Below are 23478 nucleotides of genomic sequence, written 5' to 3' on the forward strand. Positions count from 1 at the left end.
CATTTCTGATATTTCCGCAATGCAACGCTTGACGCTTCCTGTGAAATGCGACGGCATGTTTTGGATTTTGCCTGTGACTATCATACAAACCAGACAGATTGTTATAGCAGTCAAATGACATTTCGTCACATTTCAAAATCAAATTAATCCTCACAAGTCAAATTACAACGCCCAAAGTCCAATGCTTTTCACGAGACCGCCATTTTGACTTGTCTATTTTATTTATAAGTATTTCTCAATGTATGTAGTTTGTCCATTTGATAGAAAGTGAAATTGTCCACCATTTCTGGAATGACAATTTATTATATATATATATATATATATATATATATATATATATATATAAATTCTTCCTCGCGTCTATTTTTCTTTTCTTTTGAAAGGCCAAAACGGACATAGGTTAATGTTGACGTTTTGAAAGGCGGAAGTAGTTTTGTTAAAACTTTCCTGGCAGTTTCCTTTTGACGTTTTCACAATGGGGCTCAAACAATGTCATGCGCGACTCAACTTTTCCCCGCTAAGCCACAATGAAAAGCGGTTAAGGCTAGCAACAAGTGCAGACGGAGTGAGCTGTAGCAGACGTCTGGCTTCCAACATTTCATCTACCAAAACTAGTTGGCCTCAGTTCAAATCCTCGGCAAATTGCGTGAGTGGTTCATCTGACACTAACCGAGTGAGGAGACAAGCTGGGCTCAGCTTCAGACACATGCACCTGTCCGGAAGAGGTGACGTATACGTACTTTGTTATTCATTATTTCAAATAGAAATGTGACCAAATTTTGATGCGGAAGAATGACGTAATCGTGACGGTTTCGTGTTGTTTAAAAAAAAACTTTATTGGTAAATTCTATGTACAGTGTGTCCTTCAGGAGTGTCCCCTTCAGACCATTTTGCACACTACAGTATGCTTACAAACAGCCATGATTCTTTTGTTGAATGTTTTCAGGAGAACCTTTAACCCAGATCTGAGTCTGTATTTACATAATAGCCTCCACCATTGTTCCTCCCATTTTTTTCCCCAGTGCACCTGACAACACCTCTGAGCATAAAAAAAATGTCATGATTCCAATCATTTAAGCAAACTTTAAATAATAACTTGCATGTGATCAACCTTCCTTTCAGAGAACAGTTCTGTTAGCCCCATCCAGTATGACTGGCAGCCTGACGTTCCTAAAGTCCGGAAGCTGTTCTTTGACACTCATGCGGTGGTTCAACTCCTTGAAGAAAACGGTAGGTAAGCCGTCGCCGCTATTTTCACATTGTTACTCTGCTTTATGGATTTGACGCTGCAATGTTTCTTTTAACACTTAACAGGCTACACTACTCAACAATCTGAAGCGTTGGTTAAGGTGCTCTTGAAGATGACAAACTCTACTATGGACACCTTTTATAGTGACATGGTTACCAAAGTACAGCAGGTATAAGACAATTTGATGTTCTTTTCCAGATATTTGCGCCTAATTTCATATGGATTGTGTCCTTTCTTTAGGAGATTATGATGCAACGTGTGATGTCTAAAATAGCAGGCTTAAAGAAGGACATGGTCATTCTCGAGAAAAGCGAGTTTTCTACGTTACTGGCAGAGAACGAGGTAATCATACCACAGATCACAAACAAATCATGTGACCCAAGATGAGTATTCAACATATTTACGTTTCAGAAATTGAAGATCCACCTCTGGCAGCTGAAGGTGCAACTAGCTGTAAGTAAGAATATGTTGTAATTGTTTACTGAAATGTTTAGACATTGTGTTTTGCATACATGGTATCTATCCATTGTTGTCTTTCAGGATGTGATGAATAAAATACGTTCAGACACAATGTTGGACATGAATTTAGAGAAGAGTCGCGTGAAAGAACTGGTAAAAAAAAAAAAAAAATCACTTCAAATGGCAGCTGCCCGCATAGGTAAAATGTCACCCTCATCCATTTTATTTTTTTCAGAAAGCAGACCATGAAAGGAAGCTTATGGAAACACGGACTGAAATTCTGGAAATGGTTTGTACACATAACGGTATCACACTCTTCGTCACTACAAAATCATTGTATTACCCACAATAGTGCCTTACTTTTATTTTATTTTTCTTTGTAACAGACTGCTGAGCAAGATCGTCTTCTAACTCAGACCAACATGAAAATTGACACTGAAGTGGCGGGTTTGAAAACCATGCTAGAGTCGCATAAATTGGACACTATAAAATACCTTGCAGGTCAGACATGACTTTCAATATATTGGCAAATATCATTGCAATTTCCTTTGTAAAGGCCCATTGTTATAATCAGATTTTACTCCAGAGACCCAACTAGTACTGTTTGTATACCAACAATTGAAAAAAAAAATCCATAATACATGCTCTATATGTTAAATATAAATACATTATAAACTAATTGCTATTTTCTCCCTTCTAGGTTCAGTGTTTACCTGTCTCACCGTGGTCTTAGGTTTCTATCGTATCTGGATGTAAAGAGCCTATTCAGCTCATTCAGATACAAAGTATCTTTTATCACCGGCCATATTTTTGATGGACTCGCAAGGACTGCCGCAAATAATGTTTACCAGCATTATTACAACCACTTAAGAAATGTGTGAAAATAAATGTTTATTTTGGTTGTTTATGTAACATATTTATGGTGGTTGAGCTAGGCTTCCACTTCATTGAATGTTGACATATTTCAATATTGTTTTAACTGTCAGTTTGTGTAGTTATAAGTGTAATAAAGCAAGTTATTCATGTATAAAGCACCAGTTTCTATTGGTCAATTATATTTAAGTGGTTATGGCGGGTGTGTTACAACAGTAAGCAGTGCGTCAACTTCTTAACTACAGAGCAGCATCTCAGATGGCTTAACATTTTGCTTAACCACTACACACTACGTACGTGGTGTAACTGTGCCTAATTGTGGTAACCTCAAAATGTCCTATTACGATACTTTTATTTTGAAACTATGTTGAACCGGAAGTGTAAAGACGACCGGACAAGCAATATCTTTGGTAACACATGTCCGTATACATAAGTTTTCGCCGTCGAACTTGATGTCATTTCTAATTCTAATATTACCCAAAAATTGTACTTATTAATGCGTATTGAGTCAGTCAGTCACACGACAACTGGGAATATATGGAGTACAGTTAGCTTGCGGCTAAGCTAACTTTGCAACAAGACGTAAGTAATTTGACAAAGCGTCATATTAACGATATATAGTTCATGACAATTATAATTCGATGGCGTGAAGGTTGTGTGTGGTTATTGATTAAACTTACGATTCTGAGCGTCTTTAAAAACGGACACGTTGGTATTGTGCCATCTTCACAGGTGCTGTATCAGGTTTGTTCCAACCATATGTACAGTAGTCATGGCTGATGCGTTCAGTAGCAGCTCGGAAAATGTAATACAGCGTCAGGTTGACGTCCAGGAGACGACGAGAACTCCTCTGGAAGAACTTAATGAGTTCTATCAAATTCAGAAGACCTGCGACTTTGTTTGTCAGAATCACTTCAAGCAGGTGGTGACACTAAACACTTTTTATGCCTCAATTTCATGAAATTGACATAAATGCAGCATGTTTGTTTCTTTTCATATTTTCAAGGTTGCTCTACAGTTTCCTGATGAACTCCTGCCCGATTCGACCGCAATTGCAACTGAGATCGAAAGAATTACTCAAGCCAAGGTGTTCATTTTAGGGGATACATCCTATGGCAGGTAATTGTCTGAAAAGTTTCAATCTATTCAGTCTGCTTGGGGCCTTTTTTTTTTATCTCTTTTTTATTTTATTTTATTTTTTATAGAATTGGGATTTCCCATGTGTTGTGTTTTTGGTTTGTCCAGTTGCTGTGTGGATGAGGTGGCAGCAGAGCACGTTGGAGCAGATTGCATGGTGCACTACGGTCGCGCCTGCCTGAGCCCGTCTAAACGTCTGCCCCTCATGTACGTCTTTGAGAAAGCAAGCATGGACTTGGACAAGTGCAACTCAGCCTTCAGAGAACTGTACACTGACACACAGGCCCACATCCTCATCCTGTATGATGTCAGATACACACATGCTATTGGTGAGCACACAAAGGTTGGGATGGGGTTTATCTCGATGTCCCCGTGCGTGCTTGAAATCGGATTCATATATTTGCTTGCTTACCTTTTAGTAGTTGCACACAGGAAGAGGTGAAAACGTATTTTAGATTAAGGTGTGATGGATGACTTGTGAAAGAATCTACTGTAAAGACAGAAGTAACATTTGAATTGATATATTACTATTAATTCAGAGGCAGTTCTGGTAGATTTTCTTATTAAAATGAACAGAAATAGAATTCATCAGTTTTTTTGTTTTTTTTTCATCCCCAGATAATCTGGTGACGCTGTTGTGTGAAGACTACCCAAACGTCGTTTGGTCAAAGCTTGTCGTAGAAGGCGAGCAGTGTTACAGCCACGGCCAGCGTAAAAGCGAGCCTGATGCGGAGAAGGCTTCGATTCACTTTGGAAGGCAGTTACGTCTGAAGAGTGGACTGAGCATCGAAGATTACAATTTGTTCTACGTCGGCCAGAACGGACCAACCTTGCGAAACTTCATGATGACGTGGAACCGTTGCGCCTTCTCCTCCTTCGACCCCGTGACATCTACGGGGAGGGTGGAGTCGGCCGGCGTCAACCGTGCGCTGATGAAGCGCTTTTACGCTATAGAGAGGGCGAAGGATGCCAACGTGGTGGGCATTTTAGTGGGCACTCTTGGCGTGGCTGACTATCTGGCTATAATCCAGCGTCTGAAAGAGACGATCCGCGGCGCCGGCAAGAAGAGTTACGTGTTCGCCATGGGGAAACTCAACGTGCCCAAGCTCGCCAACTTTCTCGAAATGGACATTTTTGTTTTGATTTCGTGTCCGGAGAACTCGCTGTTGGACTCGAGTGAGTTCTACCGACCCGTGGTGACGCCATTTGAGATGGAAGTGGCCTGCAACAGGGACAGGGACTGGTCTGCGGAATACGTCACTGACTTTCGACATCTCTTGCCAGGTTTGAATCCATTTTACAAATCATCAGTTTGTGACATCATTCGTGTGTAAATAATCTTTCTATTTTATCCCTAGGTGGGCAAAATTATGTGCCTTTGGCAGACGGGCAGGAGGAACACGACGAGACGGACGTGTCTTTAATCACCGGAGCGCTGAGGAGCAACAAGCTGCACCGCGATCACGCAAATTCCTCGCGTAGCTCGTCACTCCTCGTCAGGAACCAGACGCTGACTGTGGCCAACACCAACTCTGCTGGTAACATGTCATTTAAAGCACGACAAGACATGTCTTGATGATTTTGTTTGTTTGTTTATTTACATTAACTTGTTCACTTTGTCTTTTCAGCATCGTTCCTGGCGACTCGGAGCTGGCGCGGCTTGGAGCAGAAGTTGGGCGAGACGCCCGTGGGGAAAGCTGTGGAGGGCAGGAGAGGCATCGCTATCGCCTACGAAGAAGAAGGAGCATAGTTGCGACAGTGGGATGTGATTGTGACATCGTATAGAAAATGGACTCCCGTTTACATTTGAAGACATCACTGGTCATTCGCAGGAAGTTTCTCCACAAAGGATGCAGGAAAGATGCCAGTGTTTCCATTAGAATGTCCTTCCAACCAGTCATGGTTAACTGCGGTCAAAACATAATAATAATAATATGATCATGTCTGAACAGTTAAAACCAAGGGATGGTTTCTTACTTTTCGAGATGAGTGTGATTTTATCCCCGGGATTAAAACTAAGATCCTCGGGATTTGTTGACCCGTAGGAGTGAAGTGCCACCAAAACGATGTCATTGTTCTGTGGCTCTACTGAAGTTTGCTAAACAAGAACATGAAATTAATTTATCCTCAGTGACTGAACACCGAAGTCGTCACAAATAACAATATATATTTCATGATTTATGATTGCCCGGCTTCATTTTTACCGGGTTTCCACACAGTTCAATTTCCACGCACTCACTTCTTTGGTGCTACACCACAACGTGAGACGTTTGCTTTGAGCGCCACTCCAAACACTCTCCATGTCTGTGTCTTCACTCATGGCACTTGTTGCATCCGATGTTATCCTACATTGAACACAAATTTGCACTCGGCTTCATCACGGAAAATGCCAGAGTAACGTTTCGTATGTATGAAGTGTACCTTACCTTAATGTGACTGACAAGGAAGAGATGTTCAGTTTTTTACCGATCTTTTCGATCAGCGTCTCGTAAGTGGAGCCACTTGCTAGTGACACTGCAAAGTTGAACGTGTGATACACTTTGACGATACACGAGTTGTCCGCAGGCTGGGTTTCCTGAAGCGAGGACGCATTTAGAGAAGTCTTTGTACGCACACACTTTTGTTGTTTTTCTGATTGCATACCTTCTGTTGTAAGTCTTCACTGCTGCTTTCACCACGAACAAGACCTTCAAATGTATTTGTTTTTCAAATATGAAAGAGCATTTATGTTGTCAGTTATGTTCTAATAAACAATGCTTACCTTGTTTCCTTTCTGGCCTGGTTGGTGGTACCCGACTTGGAGGTTCTGATCGTTCCTGGTTTGCAATGACGATTCATTCGTTAATCAACAGCACAATAAATGTTTTGAATAGGATTAATATGGTAACGTGGGCCTCACCACCTTCTGCAGACCGCCCAAGGACATTTCCAAACGTTCCAGGTAATTATAAGGAACAAGTCCTTTCTGGATTTAAATCATAGTTCAAATGGATCATTGATAACATTTTGGGTACACGGTCAACTATTAATGAAGGACAGCAGTCTCACTCTTCCGTTGAAGATGACGGAAGCCCAGTTGTCCGACCCTTTCTGCAGGACAAAAACAATGTTGCCCGGCACAACAGCCAGCTCATCGCTCGTCTCGGGAATAAACTCGTAGCGCACCACGTGGGGGTCTCCTTCCAAAGCCCTTAAGAGAGGTTGTCAGAACGCACTTAGCATAAAGGAAATGCATTGTAAACACTTACATTACATTACATCGAGGCAATTTGATTAATAGTTAATGTGAGAAGATGTTGCAAAAATATGAGACAAATCACAATTGTTCTGTTTTCACATTTTTACCTCAGAACCTCAGGCTCCTTTGGACCTGAAGGTTCCTGTTCAACCTGTATGAAAAAGAAAATAAAAAAAAGGGGGGGGGGCGTCAAAAAGAGCAGCTGGATGTTGCACTATACTACTGGGAAACTATCCTGTGGACGATAAAAACACTCATCAAATATTAATCCCAACTGGGAAATGGTTGATAGGGCCTCACAGTTTGGGGCTGCTTTGTTACTTCATGACCTGGACAGACTCTTATCATCAATGGTAAAATGAATTCATTTAATACTTGTAATACTGAACTCAACATTGAGAAAATTGTATTGAGTTAACTTATTGTTGTGACTTAGAAGATCATATCACATTTTACGATCTATCTTATGCAGCATCCTCACAGATGAGTCCATTTAGTACCTGTGGCTGTAATGGGGCAAATCCAGAGAACTGATCCTGGGGAACAACAGAGGCAACCACCTAAAAATAAACATGATATGCAAGATAAACGGTCAATTAAGTTTCAGCTTGATGATTAAATAAAAAATAAAAAAGTTAGTAGAGGATGCGTCACCTTGGCTTTTCCCAAGTAGTCCTTTTTCTCCAGTTCAGCAACATAGTGCTTATTCGGTCGAAACAGCACACTGGATGGGAATTCAACTGCCTTAAAAACTTTTTGTTTCTGGTGAAATGAAAGCAAGGGTTCATTGACAACGGCTAGAGAATCTTTTTTCTTATATAGAGAACGCGAAGAACATACCAGGGTAGACTGCATAGCTCTGTTGATGATGTTGACCTTGGCGTCCGTTTTGTATTCGAGAGCCTTGGCGAGGTTCTTCTGGGCTTTTTCCCACTGACCCAGGTAAGCCTCAGCCAGGGCCATGTTGTGCAGGACCTGGTGAATGACACGAAATGGCGTCATCGAGCTAAGGTTCAAATTGTAGGTTATTTTTTACAGATGAACGTACGAGTGACACATTCTTACCTCGCATGCATATAACTTGTATCTGAGCCCGAGCACTTTATAATCAATCAGCTGGTTGCCCCTCAGAGCCTTGAGGGCAAGTTGGAAATCACCAACACACTCCTCATACCTTAAAAAAGCAGCACATCAGCTTGGTTACTTGAGGGAAATAAAAATGGAAGGGAATGTGTTATCAAGTTATCGAGGCATCACCGCTCCATTTTATAAAAGGTGATCCCTCTTTGAAAGAAGGCGACCGCCAAATGCTCGTCCTTGCATATGCTGCCGTCGAAGGCCTGAGACCAAAGACAAATCATGCGTTACTTCCTTCGGAGCAAATGAGAAATGACAATCACTTCTTCTTTCTCGGTGACTTGCACTTTCACCCGATATAATATCATAGTTTGTTTTCAGATTATACAAACGAGACTTTACAAAAATAAATATCAGCAATGTAATGTTTTTCACAAAGACACACTGTACCTTTTCAGCATCATCCAGATTTTGGTTCAGAAGCTGGAGACAACCGATGTTGAAACAAATTTTGGAGTTTGGCTGGTGGATGGCCAGGAAAATCCTGAGCGCTTCAGTCAAATCATTTCTGTCTACACACGCAATAGCGTCGTCCCACTGGCGTAAAGTGTCCAAAAACGACATTGTTTGTCACTGGGTACGACTACAAAGTGTGGTCACACAGAAAATGAAGGGAGCTTCTCTGATTTGTACATCCAAAACCAGGAAGTGATGACATTCAGAGTTGACACACAGTACTGCACCATCTACTTTGGCAATTCGTATGGGAAATTCTATTTTGTCTGCATTTTCCCCCAGTCGTGACAAGTTATTAAAATGGTAACATATATTTGAGAGAGAGAGAGAGAGAGAGAGAGAGAGAGAGAGAGAGAGAGAGAGAGAGAGAGAGAGAGAGAGAGAGAGAGAGAGAGAGAGAGAGAGAGAGAGAGAGAGAGAGACTACTAATCAGGGCAATTAGTTTGATGTAATTTTACTGAGTCTATAGCTTACTTTTTCCCTCTTCCTCTATGGCTTAAGTTTTTTTTATTTTATTGTTTTACTTCAGAGGTCTCAGTGATTAAAAAAAGAAAGAAAAGCTTTTAACAATTTAACGACTGTCAAAACAACAAAAATCATGCAAAAACAGTTTGACAACTTTTTAATTTGTTATATTTATACATTGGTCAACAAAATGGAGGGTCGCAAAAAAACACACACCTTTTTAGTGGGTGCTAAAGAGCTATAGTTGTTTTATAATATTTGGAATTACTTTTACAACAGCTACACAGTAAAAAAAAATAACCATAGATTATTCAAAAGTCATTTAGGGCAGAAAATATCCTTCATTTATAGAATGACCCATATACTTACCAGAAAAATCTTGTTTACGTTTCTCCATGAACACTAGTAGTAGCCCCTTTGATTTTTGACCCTAATATAGAGCTTCCGGTAAATAATAAACTCAGTAATATAAAATGTATTTGTTGTAATTCATTACAAAAATGGGCCGTGACTGTAATTAAATATGTTTTACGCTATATTATAGCAATTACAGCAAAACGTTACACCGAAAGTGCGTGTGAAAGCCACAAGTTTAATCTCTTATTTTGTAAGAAAATGTACGCATTTCCGCTATTCATCGAGCTGTCGTTGGTAACTAAACAAACATGGCTCTGCTTCATTATTAGATTACGGATTTTAATTCCACGTAAAGAGATGAATCGGCAATATTATGCAGAAATTAAGAGGCATCGCGCCAAATACAAAGCCGTAAATGGCGTCTGGATGCATTCGTTGGTTTGATGAGCGCTGTGAAGCCTTGTGTGATCGTGTTTACACTTAGCTAGCCCTCCTGTGGGCTAATGTAAGCTAGCAAGATGGCCCTTGGAACAATGTTGTACAACAATTTAAAAGATGTTACGTGGAGTACGACGGCCTTGCCATTAGATCAACTCGTCAGTGCTTACAGGTTGCCTCAGATCGTCAAGCTGGACAACGGTCAGTCACTTTTTGGCCGCTCCAAAAGTGTTCGGAGCTAACTCTCTTTTGCTTGCTACTAACTACGAGTTGTGATTGTGCCATTGCAAACTCAGTCCTATTGTTGAGATTGTATTATGCGTTTTGTTTACTGTCCAAGCTACGGGCACATATGACAAAGCACTGTAAATAATGTGTTATTTTTTTTGTATGTGGGTGTCTGTAGAAAAAGTAACGAGTGTTGATGTCAGCTGCAGATGCACGACTTGCAACACTTTTGAGATAGCACACATTTTATTGCCCAGGCATGGCAAATAGCCACTAAATGGGATTAAGTCACCATTTACCGCGTGGCACTGATTAGCAGTGGAGCAGCTAAATATAAGGTGCGATCAATAAATTAGAATTACTTACACAGATGTACATTTCATAGTCCAGTATAAAAAGTGATAACTAAATAAATAAAAAATAAATACTCAAGTTGGTTCTAAACACGTTTTGCACAAGCCAATTCCAATTAATTTCTTTATTAACAATAATTTTATTGTTTTATGTAATCAGATTTGAGGTGATGAATTTTGGGTGTTTGTTAGCTGTAAATTATAATACTCAAAATTTATATTTTAAAGAAATCATATTAGTTCACTCTATGTTCAGTATTTGAATTGAACTGCTGGCTGAATTAACATTTTCAACAATATTCTAAAGCACGAGTTGTCAAACGGTTTACATAAAGTACCACCTAAAGAAAATACTTGGCTTGTACCACAATCATGACCAACATTAAAATACAGTTGCTTAGTAGGCCTACTGTGTATTCAAAGTTGAGGCAGAGATTTTATTAATAAAAAGTATACATTATTTAATATTGTCAGTCACTGTAACATTATTCACATTTTCAATATTTATACTGCGGTTAAATATATTTTTGGGGGGGCACCCAACGCACCCAACCCACCCTGTACGGTACATAAATAATACAATTAAAATGTTAATTTATGTTATTAATTACAACAACAAAAATAATGTTAACTTAAATATCAAAAGATATAATATAATAACTGTTACAGAATCAGTGCCAACTTAAGTTAAATACAAATGTACTGTACTTATTGTCTTTCCAAACAGACTAGCCGCTCAAAATGTGTCTATCATTATGGTAATACATTGTTCATATTTCCTGATTTAGTTAAACTAAAAGGCGTGGTTACATGGAATTACTTCTTGTCACAATCACCGCAATGTTAAGAAGTACATTGGACGACAATTGGGCCTTGTGCGTCAATGACTTGTTTTTTTCTATTCCAGGCCAGTTGGTCGAAGGGCTCCGGGACAATGACTACCTCTTGATTCATTCCTGTCGTCAGTGGACAACTATTACTGCTCACAGTCTGGATGAAGGACACTACGTTATTGGACCTAAAATAGAAATCCCTGTTCACTATGAAGGTAACATGATGATATACAAATTTGCATTTCATTTCCTTGTATTTGGAAATGATAAATGACTAGGTTTAAAAGTTTTTTTTAATTTTTTATCTTTAGGTCAGTTTAAGCTGCTGGAACAGGACCGAGATGTTAAGGAGCCTGTGCAATACTTCAATAGTGTTGAAGAAGTGGCCAAAGCGTTTCCTGAAAGGGTTTACGTCATGGAAGAAATCACGTTTAATGTTAAGGTGTGGCTAATGTTTCAAAAAGGATAACTTGACCATGCAGACGTAATGTATAAGAGTTGTACTGTGTCATTTCTTGTAGATGGCTTCAGGAGAATGTAACGAAGATACTGAAGTTTACAATATAACGCTAAGCACCGGTGACGAACTGACATTAATGGGCCAGGCCGAGATCCTCTACGCCAAGACCTCCAAAGAAAAATCCAGATTCAACACTATTTTCAAAAAGATCGGGAAGCTCAACTCCATCAGTAAGATGGGTCGCGGCAAGATGCCCTGCTTGATCTGCATGAACCATCGCACCAACGAAAGCATCAGCTTACCTTTCCAGTGCAAAGGCCGCTTCAGCACGTGCAGTCCGCTGGAGCTCCAGATGCAGGACGGCGAGCACACCATCAGGAACATCGTGGAGAAAACGCGGCTGCCGGTCAACGTCACGGTGCCCAGCGGGCCGCCCCGCAACCAGCACGACCTCCACCTCATCCGCGAGGGCCACCGCTACAAGCTGGTCAACATCCAGACCAAGACGGTGGTTGTGTGCTGCGTCCTGCGAAGCAACAAAATCATCCCCATCCATTTCCCGTTCCACTTGGCGCTGCCTCGGTTTATAATTCCGGAGGAGCTGCTGCAAGGCGAGCTGTGGCTGGACACCATGGTGTATCGCTGGTTTTCCTTCTGCCAGGAGCAGTTCGACATCGACGACTACTCGCGCGCCGTGCGCGATGTGCGGACGGACTGGAACGACGAGGGGAAGAGCCCGAAGAAGCAGAGCGGCGGGAACGGCAATTGCTGCGGTGGCGGAACCTCCAACGGGTGCCCCAACAGCATGCAGATCCCCAGCTCGCTAACGTACGCCCGCGACGAACTGACGCAGTCCTTCCACCGGTTATCCGTGTGCGTTTACGGCAGCAACCTGCACGGCAACAGCGAGGTCAACTTGCAGGGATGCATGAGCCTCTGCGGCGATTGGGCGCTTCTGCCGTCCGACAACGTCCCGACGGACTCGGCGGAAAACGAAAGCTTTACCGCGGAAACGTTGGACTGCCCCAACCAGCAGGCGTCCCTCATCAAGTCCGACGTCCCCTATGAGGAGTTGTGGTTGGACAACTTAAAAAAACAGACCCCAAAGTCATCTTTAAGTGAGGGTGTTCAAGTTGTCAACAACGGTTGCGCTACCACAACAGCAGCGACGCCGGCTTGCCCGCTAACGTGCCCACTCGGCCCGGTTACCATTCCCGATGTTGCGCTCATGCCGCCGCCAGTCCCGCCCAAATCTGAAGCTGTGAGTACCACCTGTTTAACTCACTGTCTTATTTGTGCTGCCAGTTTCTAAACATGTCCTAAATGTCTAGGTGAAAGAAGAATGCCGCCTGTTGAACGCGCCGCCGATCCCGCCGCGTAGTTTGAAACAGATGCCGTCTGTCCCCATGCTGTCGAAGCCTCGGCAGCAAGAGACCCGCTCGCCAAGTCCGACCCTTTCCTATTACTCCTCCGGCCTCCACAGCATGTAAGAAGCCGTATTGTGATGCATACTCATTCACTACAACCGGAGGTGGCAAATCCAGGTCCAGAAAGTAAAAACCCTGCCACAGTTTGGCTTTAGCCCCTGATGGTAGCTAGCTAGCTAGTAGGTAAACCAGCACCATGGGAGCTAGCTAGCTAGCACCTGGGGCTAAAGCCAAACTGTGACAGGGTTTTTACTTTTCTGGACCTAGATTTGCCACCTTTGACTACAACCTTGGGCACTGTTTTCTTGTTGCTAAGTGCAGTGTGAAAAATATAGTATTATTTCTTTCTGTGCTCGCTAATTCAGGCAGTGAATTCAATTAAATTCATACAGCGGATTTCATATCTAAAAAAAAAATTCACATACAGCGCAATGTTAGTTAAAAATGGGGCATAATGAGCTATTTTGGTGTTCCATAATTTAAAAAATGGAGTAATTAGACGCAAAGTCAACCCTAAAATGTCTTTACAATAATATGTTCTATGCAGCCCCACTAGTGTAAACATGGTATTCTGATAAATATTGCGTTTGGGGAATATAAATCAAGCAGGAAAATCAACCCGTTTTTTATCTATCTCGGGGTGGCCATTTTGTCACTTGCTATTGACTGAAAATAACATCACAGTTGCACAGTGCACAGGTCATGATCAATCACGTTTCAGCTTGCGAATGTCACATGACCAAACTCAAGAAAACGTGAGCCGTGATTACTCGTTACCTGAGCAACTGTGATGTCATTTTCAGTCGACAGCAAGCAACAAAATGGCCGCCTCCTGAAATGGATAAAAACAGGATTTCGCTGCTTAATTCATAGTCCACAAATGCTGTTATTGTTTTCATCAAATTACCGCTAATTCCTATTAGTTTTCGCAAATTCTCATAGAAAGTTTCAATTTTGTAATATTTCCTCATCAAATTTGTATGAAATTGACTGGAAATTTTCCACCCTTTGGCAACCCGAACAATTTTATGACATTTTTGTACTGTTTAATCTCTGATGTTGATTATATTGCTATGCTAGAATAAAATATAATTGCACATCCACTACAGTAGGTGGCAGTAGCTCCTCTAACAAACAAAAAATAATTGAGAAGTACTGGTCCTAATCTATCTTTCCCCCCCCAGTAGTGGATCGTGCGAACAAGAGGCATCCGACCCGCCAGAGAAAAGCGGCGTGTGCTACCCGTGTAAGTGGTCCCACCCCGCCAGCGGCGAGCCAAGCGTAACGTTGCCGAGCAGCTTGGACGGGATGTCCTCCAGGCTGTCTTGGCCCAACAACTTCAGCGGAGGAGATTGTCGCGCTTTGGACGACTTCCTCCTCCCCGCCGGCTGTCGAAGCTACTACAGTTACCCGAGAAACAGGTCCTCGAGCAACCCCAAAACCTACAGCCTGGTCGACTTTGACGGTCGAGACCAGGCGCACGGGCGTAAAAGCCTCAGGCTGCGGAATGAATCCCGAAGTAAGTGCTGCACCAAATCGTCCAGTTACAATTCGGGAATGTACAGGGACGAACCAATGGACGAACGAAACACTAAGCAGAGCCTTTCTTGTCCCATCCTTCCGCCAAGAACAACAAAGTCAAACAGCTTGAAGAAGAGTTCAGAGTTTGCATTTGGACCAGCCTGCGACAGTCAGCAGGACTCGTCAACTTCCTGCCTCGTTACGCAGCAGGAACAGGGAACACAAGACCCGAGTTCCACCTTGAACCGGGAACCCGCTAGCTCAATTTCGGGGTCTTCCTCCGCACAATGGCAGCCCCCGCCCAGCCTGGCCGGCCTCACTATAGAACAAGTGTCCAAATCCTTGAGATTCATCGGCCTGCCCGACGACATCGCTTCCCTTTTTATTTCGGAGAAGATCGACGGGAACTTGTTACTACAGCTCACCGAAGAGATTCTCTCTGAGGACTTCAAACTGAGCAAACTGCAGGTGAAGAAACTCATGCAGTTCATTAACGGATGGAGACCCAAGATATGACTAGAGCGGGGAGCACCTTTTGATAAACTGGATATGCTGTGCAGTATGCACCCCTTAGCCACAATGTGACCTTATTTCCCAGTCACTACCACAGTTGTGGCACCCTTCCTATCACCCTTTATAATATCTGTGACTGCTATTTGTAAACCAGATGGAATCATTTAGCACTTTTTATTGGGTCTTTTTTTTTTTTTTTTTTAATGTTAGCAACATTGTTTCTTTTTGCCTCTCCTTCAAGTTGAAGCCAACAAATGTAAAAACAAAAAAACAAAAAACAAAGGTGTAATCATTGATGTGACTGGCACATGGAGGAAGAGTATCTGCGAAAGAAACCAAAAGATATCGGACTGCTATATTTTGGAACACATTTAGCGCAAGCTAGGTAGAGCGCATTGAGCGTACAGGTTCTCATTAGCGTAACCAAACTATCACCTGAACAGCTTAGCGTAAAGATTTTTACCATCTAAACTGATTTTTATAATGCAAGCCCACACATGAGAAGGGGAAAAAAGTGTTCTTACTGCTCTTAGTGAGAGAGCTTTAGGTTCGTAAGTTGACTGTAGTAAAAAAAAAATAATAGAAGATGCTAGGCTAACCGTTAGCTTATCTAGTAACAACATTGCACTTGCTTATTTACAACTGTTTTCCGAGCAGACAACAGGAGAATTTTTCTGATTAATCTTCCTGAGACTTTGATCCGACAGGAGGAAAAATGCGCAATTTCGGCCTTAATCAGAATGTGCGTACCCCACTTTTTAATTCACTACGCACCTCATTGAATGTAACCCCGGTGTCACGAGAGCGCAATGAGAAAATGCTCTCAATGAGGTAACCGCATCCCGCTTTGTTTAACAGTTTCGGCATTGCCGCCATGGGAACCCCATTGTGTTCAGTGTCTTGTCATGTTGCAAATGTATTACGGTGCAATCGATTAAGGGCTACTTTGATTACGATTCTTATTCTTTTGTTCTGTTGTCATAGCAGCGACATAACCCAAATTTCTATGAGTCGGAACTGTTAACTGTTGCTGACACAATAGTAAAGCCCAAACTATATTACGACATTTAAGCATTTTTTGGATAACTTCCATGTGCTAGAAGCTTACACTTTTTGTCCTCACTAGATGAATAACAATTGCTAAACTGTGCACTAGTTGACAACTGTATGCTACTGGTAATACTAGTGACATGGTAAAATTCTACTTGGTGTATATCTAGCACTTCATTGGCAGTACTAGTAGTGCACAATGGTACAAAAAAACAATTACTAACGAGTAAGATGTTTTGCTAAATTGTCTTCAGAGTGAGGACAAGCTTAACTGGCATTAAGATGGATATCAAGGATATTGAATAAATGCTCAAATGGCTCTCTCCATTGCAGGCCGGGCAATTACGCCTTTAAATTAAATTTCCGATTTTAATCAGTTTTCACGGTTTTGCCTTTAGGGGGAAAAAACCATCACAATGACCATATTGAAGTTTTTCCCCTTCTGGCATTTACTGTATTTCTACTGCTTATTTTTTTTCTCCACATCTAATGAAATAAGTTTAGCTTACAACAGTTAAAAGATCTGGATGGCGATCAACCAAGTTAATAAGTTCGTAGTCCGAGTGTTCCACACTGCCATCTAAATTGTGCCTTTTATTAGCAAACTCACTCGATGACTAACCTCTCCCCTATAGCTAACATCTAACTCGGACTACCACAAGCAAAATATGCATCATGCACTTTTACTGCCGTTACAGTTCAATTAAAGAATTAAAAAAAAAAACAGGCCTAACTATCAGAAGATGAAATGCACTTCAAGGTTTTATTCCCCCCCTTATTAACTAAAATGGTACGTCGTCGTCCTCTGTGGATTAATTGTGCTGTGATGAAAAGAATGGACATTTCATTTTGGCTAAACATTTTTTTTGTGCCGTCTTGGGATGAGAAACTCGACATTGGTATTGATGGGTGTATTTTCTACAAAGGAGTATTATGTCTGCTCAAGTCAATATGAGAATAAATGTATGTTTTTATCGAGAAAGGCTACATGATGAGAATGTAACTTTTTCAAGCAAAAATCTTTTAGCTATTTGTATAAACATTGCTCCTTGAAGTTTTTCACTGAATAACAGAGCTTCCCAATGCCCCCCTTACCCCCCCAATAACAAAACAAAATAAAAATCGAATTAGTATATGCAGGGTAAATGCATTAGACTTTATTCTCATAAAATTATGCCCTTTTTCTTTGTAGAATTAATTTTTGGTTCAAATTTTAATTTGACTTAGTTTTTTCCCCTCCCCAGTTTGGCCGTAGTACTTTTTTCTTCTCCTCAACGCTGATGAAGTAATGATTCACATCGGTACGACACATTTTATTTCTTAAGTTTTGGTTGGGTATAAAAGGTATTTATACAATTATTTTCCTCAAATAAAAAGTCAACTATGCATTGGTGTACTCATCAGACCATTCAGAATGAAAGCGCCTCAACGACAATATTTACACAGGATCGACTCTTTTGTTTCCCCTTAAGTGTTACATGCTTATTTTGACTTTTCTAATATGCAAATGTATATTTGTTTGTGATTACTAATGTAAAATATTTTTTAATAGAAAAAAAGCTTGTTCTTTTTTAAATTGCTTTAATTTGTATTGTTTGTAACTCTGTGTGATTTATGGGTTCCGCAGCCACACATTTGTAGATAAAGTGAAAATATAGCAGCCTCAATTAAATGACAGTTAATAAATATCAATAAGGTATTTTTTTGTTTCCTGAGACCTTTGTCACAATATTTGTACTTTTAAAGGAGACATGGCGTGGTGGTTATCGTCCTATGCAAGTGTGGAAAGCATTTACTCTATAACTTTGATATCCAGCTAAGGTCTACTAGTCTGCTTTTGTCCTCACTAGTAAGAAACGTGTAGATGTCAACTCGTGCATATAATGTACTTGTGCTACTAGTGTGCCAAAGTCATACAGTAGTGCAAACATTTTTAGTACTTAGACAGTCGTTCTATAAGTGTGCTGAATTGTCTTCCAGTAGTGAGATAAATACATGGACCATTAAAATGGATATCAAAGATACGGAAGAAAAAAAAATACTGTAACGGCTTTTCATAATGCAACAGCCATCACATGAAGGAACGAAACAAAACAATACTGTACTCTATTAGCGCCACCATTTGCAAATGAGTACTATACTAAAGTGTTACGAATGTACATGCCAAAGATATTTTTTTCAAAATTAGTCGTATTACTTGAATAACTGATGTATGTATGGACTGAAAACTCTGTGCATGGAAGAGAGAAATAACAGGGTTTCGTTACATTTTGGAGATGTATCGGTGGGATATTACTGAAGACTTCAGTTGTCTTTCAACATGCTTTGTTTCGCTATTGCTGATTGTATTACCCATTAAATGAATTAACAGTACTCTATCGGTGTTCTGTTGAAATTATGTAGACACTAGAGAATATAAGTTTTTGGTACCTGGTTTTAAGTTTGTATGGAAGCGTACTACTGCTAATGTGGAGTAAACATTCTTGACTGGCAAATACACATTTGCGAATACGTTTAAGCTTATTTGTAAATACGTTACAACTTATTTACAAGTACGTTTGAACGTACGAGAAAATCGTACGTTCAAACGTATTTGTAGGCTAAATGCTAAAAACAGCATTTTCTCCCATAACGCCATGGGATATTTACTTGAAAATGAGCAACAACAACAAAAAAGCTATTTTTTAGCATTTGGCCTACATTATACTAATACGTAAAAAAAATAAGTGAGCAAGGTTTATGAAAATTTGTTGTGATTTTTTTATGTTTGGAGTACATGATTTGCTTTCATCATTGTTTGAACGTATTTGCAAGTACTTTTAAACGTACTTGCAAATAGGTTCGAACATTCTTGTAAATACTTTTAAACGTATTAGTCAGTCAAAAATGCTTACTCCACATTGGCAGTTCCATGCTTCCATAAAGTTTGACCTGGTAGTGTAAACCTCTATATCATATTACACTTTAAACCGTGGCTCTCAGACATCTATAAAAACATCTTTAAAGACATTGCAAAATGACAACCTAACGTAACAATAATAAAGCCACATTTTCAAACAGTTCTTAACATTTATTCGTAATCAAAAATAGCAACAATTTTAAGCAAACATTTTTCTTAAAAGACACTGAATTACTCCATTTCTTGAACTCTATCCTTAAAGCGGTCTATTTCTTTCTAAAAGAAGTTCCAAGCAACTGCACTTGGACAAACTACATGCTGGGAACACAAGGACACAAAAGACTGAGAAAAATTTGGTGGTTTTGTCAGACTGATGATTCAATTATTGGACCGGAATTAGTAATGATACATTTAAACAATGAAGTGATCAAGTGGACATATGTAAGTAGAACTGCAGGGTTAGAATTGCATTGCATTCATTGCATTGTGACGTGGGTTCGCTAAATGTTGGTCGATTGATTGCACACAACTTAATTACAAGTTGATAAATTGGCCACAGATGTGAATCTACTTTAAATGATTCACATGACCAAAGTCAAATGCGTTTTGAATGTCTGTTGTCTTTATCCACCATTGTGCTCCCTGGCACATTTAGTTCTGTAATCAGTTTGAGAAACCACACCCGCCAAACCTGTTTGCGAATAAACGCAGCATGCGTCATCAGAACCACGGCTCCCAGCCTGCCCACACTCTCCCAAGCACGTTTGAGTCGGTGGCTTGATCGAGCAAACATTCCACCTGCTTCTCCACGGTCAGACCCGCCGACGGTTCCCTGGCGCGGACGTTGTGCTCCGGCGTCCCCAGGGCGACCGACTGCATCCCCTGGAAGCCTGTAAGGCCCTCGAAGCCCAGCTTGAGCTCCTCACTGTGAACAAGGAAACGTCTGATCACATATCGGAGGGACACTACTGGAAAAGACAAGGGCTGCAATTGAAGCGTATGAACAGATTGAACTTTTGAGTAATTTGAAATTTAAGGGGGATGGGGACAGAGCCCTGTTGTGAACAGTAGTAATTGACGCCTCCTCCAAAAATGGTTTGATTAAAAAAAATACAACAAACTACAGTATGATTCCAACACATGCATTTTAAACTCATCGTATAACATTAACCTGAAGTATAAATGGTTTGTAGATTAATTCATTTGGAACAATTTACAGGAAGTGAATTTTTTTTACATACATGCACGTGCCGCAAAGATTCACCATCATTTCTGCTAGCTGAAAGATCTGTCAGTTGTGTATCACTTCAACAATACTTCATTGACACCAATTATAGTGGCATCTTAAACATCGGAAGCTTACAACTTGATTTATCCTAAAGCTAATCAATTTTCCCCATTGAAATGAATGGAAATGCCATTAATCTGTTCGAGCTTGTCTAATACGGGGATCATACCTGGTTATAGTGGCAGGATTTGCGCCCTCCAGTTTTTGTCTCGCAAAATTCACCTTCTGCAAAGGATACCAGTTGATTTTTTGGGTATCCACACTTTCCGCCCACGTACCTCCCTTCTTCAGTTGCTTAATTTCAAAGTTCTGTATAAGGGCAAAATTTGTGAATTGTAATGATTAAAAAACAAAAACAGTATAGGACAAACCAGACTTTTAAGAACGGGTGCATACCTTCCAGTCCAGCGATGGTTCCTTGACAAACACATCCATGGTGTTGAGAAGCAGGTCCGGCTCGTTCCTGTATGCTCGGAGGGAGTGCGCCATGACACTCTGGATCAAACCGGACTCCTTCAAGGGTTGCATCAGATTCACAAACTGCCTGGTCAGCCGGAAAGGCATGAGCTCGGGGACGGGAAGGAACTGGGAGGAAGAACCACCAGTTAGCAAACAAATCAAAGATGCATCCATTTGACTTGATGTCATTAAATACAACACAATTTGCGGATTCAAGACTTTGCAGAATCCTTCATTTTGTCATTCTACCTGTGTGGCTGAGCCAAATGCATGACCAAAGTCGATGCCAATCATGCCTCCTGTTTCCGTGTTGATCATGAAGTTGCAGAGATGACGGTCGCCGATGCCCAGCACCCAATGGCTGACGCACAGTAGAGCATGTGAGCTGATGAAGTGGGAGCGCAGGGAAAGAAAGGCCTCAGGACTGTTGCACATCTTTAGGAAAGCCCTCCTAGAAATGACAAAAATGACAACACATATTTGACTATCTGATTTGTTTTCTTCAACAAATGAAACTGAAACTTACTTGAGGAGATCAGCAGGCACTAGTTGCAACACTTTGGAAAAGTTATTGATGACATCAGTGCGTTTTGCTTTCCTGCGAAAAAATAACGGTGAGGGACAATGCCTTGAAAAATGATACAAATGATAAACGGCATTGCAGTGCTTTATAAACAAGCAGCATGGGGTCACCTACATGTAAGCTTGAGCATAGTTTTTTATGGGAGGTGTCTCTGCTTTCGTAGAAAAGTTGGACAGCCACTTATTGTAGATGTCAAGACACCTGAAAAACAAGAAAAAAGTTCCTTAGAAAGATGTGTTACACAAAATCTAGCAACCACAAACAAAACAAACCTGGTGACAGGTGGCATAAAATCAAGTTGAAATGGTTAAATGGCATACTGCAAAAAATTAATAATATACAACAAAGCTACTATTAACAGTAAAAAAATTTAAAAAAATGGAGAAATGGACATTTCCATTCAAAGACATTAGGTTACGTACAGCACAATTTTTACTTTGACTTGTATTTATTTATTCATTTATTTTAATTGTTATTATATTACAGTATTCATTATTATTTCTGTTTACTGATTGGTTTTCAATTAATCACATAGTAAGGAATTTGGGGTCCAAATAGGATTTCTTGTTTGATAATGGACTACTGATGCTGATGACAATTATGTAAGGTTGATTATAGGTTATTATAGACACAATAGAATCCTCTTATTTGCTAATTTGCTACAACAATACTATTGTCTAGGATTTTGTAGAAATAATTATTCAGATTGTCAGACTTACATAAATGCTTATATTTAAAATCCTATCTTACAGATTCGTATGTATACTTAATGGGTAATGTAACCGGAACACACGATATAGACACTACAGCCCAGGGGGAAAATATAGAATAGCATCTATAGACAATAGAAATAGAAATGTACCTGGCTGCCCTGAGGGTCTCCTCCTCCGTCATAGTGGCCGACAGAAACTCCTTCAAAGTACATGTGTTCTCCATCCATTCAATTAGACCTATTCTGTAAAGGTAAGAGACAATGTCATTCGCAATAAATGAATGAAAAACCTTTATTTAACAGCCTGGTTTTGACTGGTAAAGGCGCTGAAACAAAAACAAGGAATGCATGACCATATGCAATCACTCTATCCAATCAGTCATCTTTCAGAAATGGGCTTCAAATATTTAGTACTGTATTGTTACAACCGCACACTTGTTAATATAATCCATATGAAAAACTGAAACGTGAGATATAACAATACCTGGAGTTAATGGGGATGACTTGATATGTGCGGAGCTGCAGGCCTCTGCGAGCGCACGCGGCGTCGTGACTCAACAAAATATTCATGACGGCAAAAAGTTGCTCGATGCGCTGGTCCTGTCGGAGGTCTTCTCCACTCTTAACCAGGAAAGGGTGGTCGCGTTCGTCGTCGCCACGGATGATCAGACGTTTGGGACGGCGAATGGAGGACATTAACTTGACCTGCAGCACACAAAAGTCAAGCCAAAAACGTTCTTGGCAATATGTTCTATGCATCCCCACTAGTCTAAACATGTTATTCTGATTAACACCGTGTTTGTGGATTATGAGTTAAGTAGCAAAATCCAGCTGTTATTATCCAGCTCAGGGTTCGGCCATTTTGCCACTTACACACAATTACCCTTCACCTGTTTGCTTAGTTAGTTAGGCCATGTGATGTTTGCAAGCAGAGCCGTGATTGGTTGTTACCTTTTAGTTGTACACTTCAGAATGTAAAAATACTCCCTGTAAAGGTTTTAGAGTAGAGGTGTCAGGCGATTACAATTCTTAATGGTAATTAATTGCATGACTTCAATAGTTAACTCACGATTAATCTCAAATTTTCCATCTGTTCTAAATGTACAATAAAATGTACAATAATTCCCCCCCTAAGTTTTCATACTTGTTAACATAAAAGTGGATTTTTTTTAAACTAATAGAAATAGGGCTGCATCTTTTAGTTATTGATATAGTAATTTCGTAATAATTCATCAAATTGAGTTAAAATTAAAAAGATATACTGTAAAAAAAAAAAAATTGTGATATTGACTTGTGTTGAGGTCATTTTTCAGCCACTAGATGGCATAATTGCATCTGTACGC

The 23478-nt window shown here is 40.4% G+C and overlaps 5 protein-coding genes across 10 annotated transcripts in view; 3 read left to right on the top strand and 2 right to left on the bottom strand.

The window, feature by feature from the left end:
* Positions 1-408: 408 nt before the first annotated feature.
* mcur1 (mitochondrial calcium uniporter regulator 1) lies at positions 409-2742 on the top strand. 2 transcript variants are annotated; one of them, XR_015092051.1, is made up of 9 exons: positions 409-725; positions 1123-1230; positions 1315-1418; positions 1490-1591; positions 1661-1702; positions 1790-1861; positions 1944-2013; positions 2095-2209; positions 2409-2425. XR_015092051.1 is itself a non-coding variant. In XM_086065950.1 (9 exons), the coding sequence occupies exons 1-9, from the start codon at positions 476-478 to the stop codon at positions 2462-2464; spliced, it is 903 nt and encodes a 300-aa protein (XP_085922076.1). In that variant the 5' UTR covers positions 410-475; the 3' UTR covers positions 2465-2742. The 2 variants fall into 2 exon arrangements, 1 of the variants encoding a protein (XP_085922076.1); XM_086065950.1 differs by having other exon boundaries at positions 410-725; positions 1944-1997; positions 2409-2742.
* A 98-nt stretch (positions 2743-2840) lies between these two features.
* Positions 2841-6483, top strand: dph2 (diphthamide biosynthesis 2). The gene is made up of 7 exons (XM_086065949.1): positions 2841-3163; positions 3314-3503; positions 3588-3700; positions 3827-4047; positions 4337-5002; positions 5077-5256; positions 5347-6483. Exons 2-7 carry the CDS (start codon positions 3354-3356, stop codon positions 5466-5468), a joined length of 1452 nt encoding a protein of 483 aa, XP_085922075.1. The 5' UTR covers positions 2841-3163; positions 3314-3353; the 3' UTR covers positions 5469-6483.
* ncf2 (neutrophil cytosolic factor 2) lies at positions 5310-9446 on the bottom strand. 3 transcript variants are annotated; one of them, XM_086065948.1, is made up of 16 exons: positions 9384-9446; positions 8214-8296; positions 8022-8130; positions 7797-7931; positions 7611-7718; positions 7457-7516; positions 7064-7107; positions 6767-6908; positions 6618-6683; positions 6480-6534; positions 6362-6405; positions 6145-6293; positions 5958-6063; positions 5696-5816; positions 5523-5625; positions 5310-5446 (listed from the first exon to the last, which is right to left on the bottom strand). In XM_086065948.1, exons 2-15 carry the CDS (start codon positions 8219-8221, stop codon positions 5534-5536), a joined length of 1239 nt encoding a protein of 412 aa, XP_085922074.1. In that variant the 5' UTR covers positions 8222-8296; positions 9384-9446; the 3' UTR covers positions 5310-5446; positions 5523-5533. The 3 variants fall into 3 exon arrangements, with proteins under 3 accessions (XP_085922074.1, XP_085922073.1, XP_085922072.1); XM_086065947.1 differs by lacking the exon at positions 9384-9446 and adding an exon at positions 8484-8861 and having other exon boundaries at positions 6621-6683; XM_086065946.1 differs by lacking the exon at positions 9384-9446 and adding an exon at positions 8484-8858.
* A 214-nt stretch (positions 9447-9660) lies between these two features.
* garem1 (GRB2 associated regulator of MAPK1 subtype 1) lies at positions 9661-18567 on the top strand. Of its 2 annotated transcripts, none has more exons than XM_086066571.1 (6): positions 9661-10010; positions 11298-11438; positions 11535-11665; positions 11745-12944; positions 13015-13169; positions 14295-18567. In XM_086066571.1, exons 1-6 carry the CDS (start codon positions 9890-9892, stop codon positions 15145-15147), a joined length of 2601 nt encoding a protein of 866 aa, XP_085922697.1. In that variant the 5' UTR covers positions 9661-9889; the 3' UTR covers positions 15148-18567. The 2 variants fall into 2 exon arrangements, with proteins under 2 accessions (XP_085922697.1, XP_085922696.1); XM_086066570.1 differs by having other exon boundaries at positions 9875-10010; positions 14298-18567.
* Positions 18568-19243: 676 nt separating this feature from the next.
* The window catches only part of prkdc (protein kinase, DNA-activated, catalytic subunit), a 32427-nt gene continuing 28192 nt past the window's right edge, over positions 19244-23478 (bottom strand). For both annotated transcript variants that reach the window (XM_086065804.1, XM_086065803.1), the window contains exons 79-86: positions 22620-22840; positions 22286-22378; positions 21538-21624; positions 21367-21438; positions 21090-21291; positions 20778-20966; positions 20551-20690; positions 19244-20018 (exon numbers count right to left, since the gene is read on the bottom strand). In XM_086065804.1, the coding sequence (XP_085921930.1) occupies positions 19814-20018; positions 20551-20690; positions 20778-20966; positions 21090-21291; positions 21367-21438; positions 21538-21624; positions 22286-22378; positions 22620-22840 (1209 nt within the window). In that variant the 3' untranslated portion in view covers positions 19244-19813. The remainder of the gene's footprint in view (positions 20019-20550; positions 20691-20777; positions 20967-21089; positions 21292-21366; positions 21439-21537; positions 21625-22285; positions 22379-22619; positions 22841-23478) is intronic.

Source organism: Leptonotus elevatus, chromosome 21, assembly GCF_054856555.1.
Source record: "Leptonotus elevatus isolate MCC_2025b chromosome 21, RoL_Lele_1.0, whole genome shotgun sequence".
In the NCBI taxonomy this organism is placed as follows: Eukaryota; Metazoa; Chordata; class Actinopteri; order Syngnathiformes; family Syngnathidae; genus Leptonotus; species Leptonotus elevatus.

Excerpts from the sequence above, each read along its gene's own strand:
- mcur1 (XM_086065950.1), top strand. The coding sequence starts at position 476 with ATGGGGCTCAAACAATGTCATGCGCGACTCAACTTTTCCCCGCTAAGC. Across the intron at positions 1,862-1,943 it reads AGAGTCGCGTGAAAGAACTG|AAAGCAGACCATGAAAGGAA; the intron begins GTAAAAAAAAAA and ends TATTTTTTTCAG. Across the intron at positions 1,998-2,094 it reads GGACTGAAATTCTGGAAATG|ACTGCTGAGCAAGATCGTCT; the intron begins GTTTGTACACAT and ends TCTTTGTAACAG.
- dph2 (XM_086065949.1), top strand. The coding sequence starts at position 3,354 with ATGGCTGATGCGTTCAGTAGCAGCTCGGAAAATGTAATACAGCGTCAG. Across the intron at positions 3,701-3,826 it reads GGGGATACATCCTATGGCAG|TTGCTGTGTGGATGAGGTGG; the intron begins GTAATTGTCTGA and ends TGGTTTGTCCAG. Across the intron at positions 5,003-5,076 it reads CTTTCGACATCTCTTGCCAG|GTGGGCAAAATTATGTGCCT; the intron begins GTTTGAATCCAT and ends TTTTATCCCTAG.
- ncf2 (XM_086065946.1), bottom strand. The coding sequence starts at position 8,657 with ATGTCGTTTTTGGACACTTTACGCCAGTGGGACGACGCTATTGCGTGT. Across the intron at positions 7,517-7,610 it reads ACTACTTGGGAAAAGCCAAG|GTGGTTGCCTCTGTTGTTCC; the intron begins GTGACGCATCCT and ends GTTTATTTTTAG. Across the intron at positions 5,817-5,957 it reads TGTGGTGTAGCACCAAAGAA|CAAACTTCAGTAGAGCCACA; the intron begins GTGAGTGCGTGG and ends GTTCTTGTTTAG.
- garem1 (XM_086066571.1), top strand. The coding sequence starts at position 9,890 with ATGGCCCTTGGAACAATGTTGTACAACAATTTAAAAGATGTTACGTGG. Across the intron at positions 10,011-11,297 it reads GATCGTCAAGCTGGACAACG|GCCAGTTGGTCGAAGGGCTC; the intron begins GTCAGTCACTTT and ends TTTCTATTCCAG. Across the intron at positions 11,666-11,744 it reads AAATCACGTTTAATGTTAAG|ATGGCTTCAGGAGAATGTAA; the intron begins GTGTGGCTAATG and ends CATTTCTTGTAG.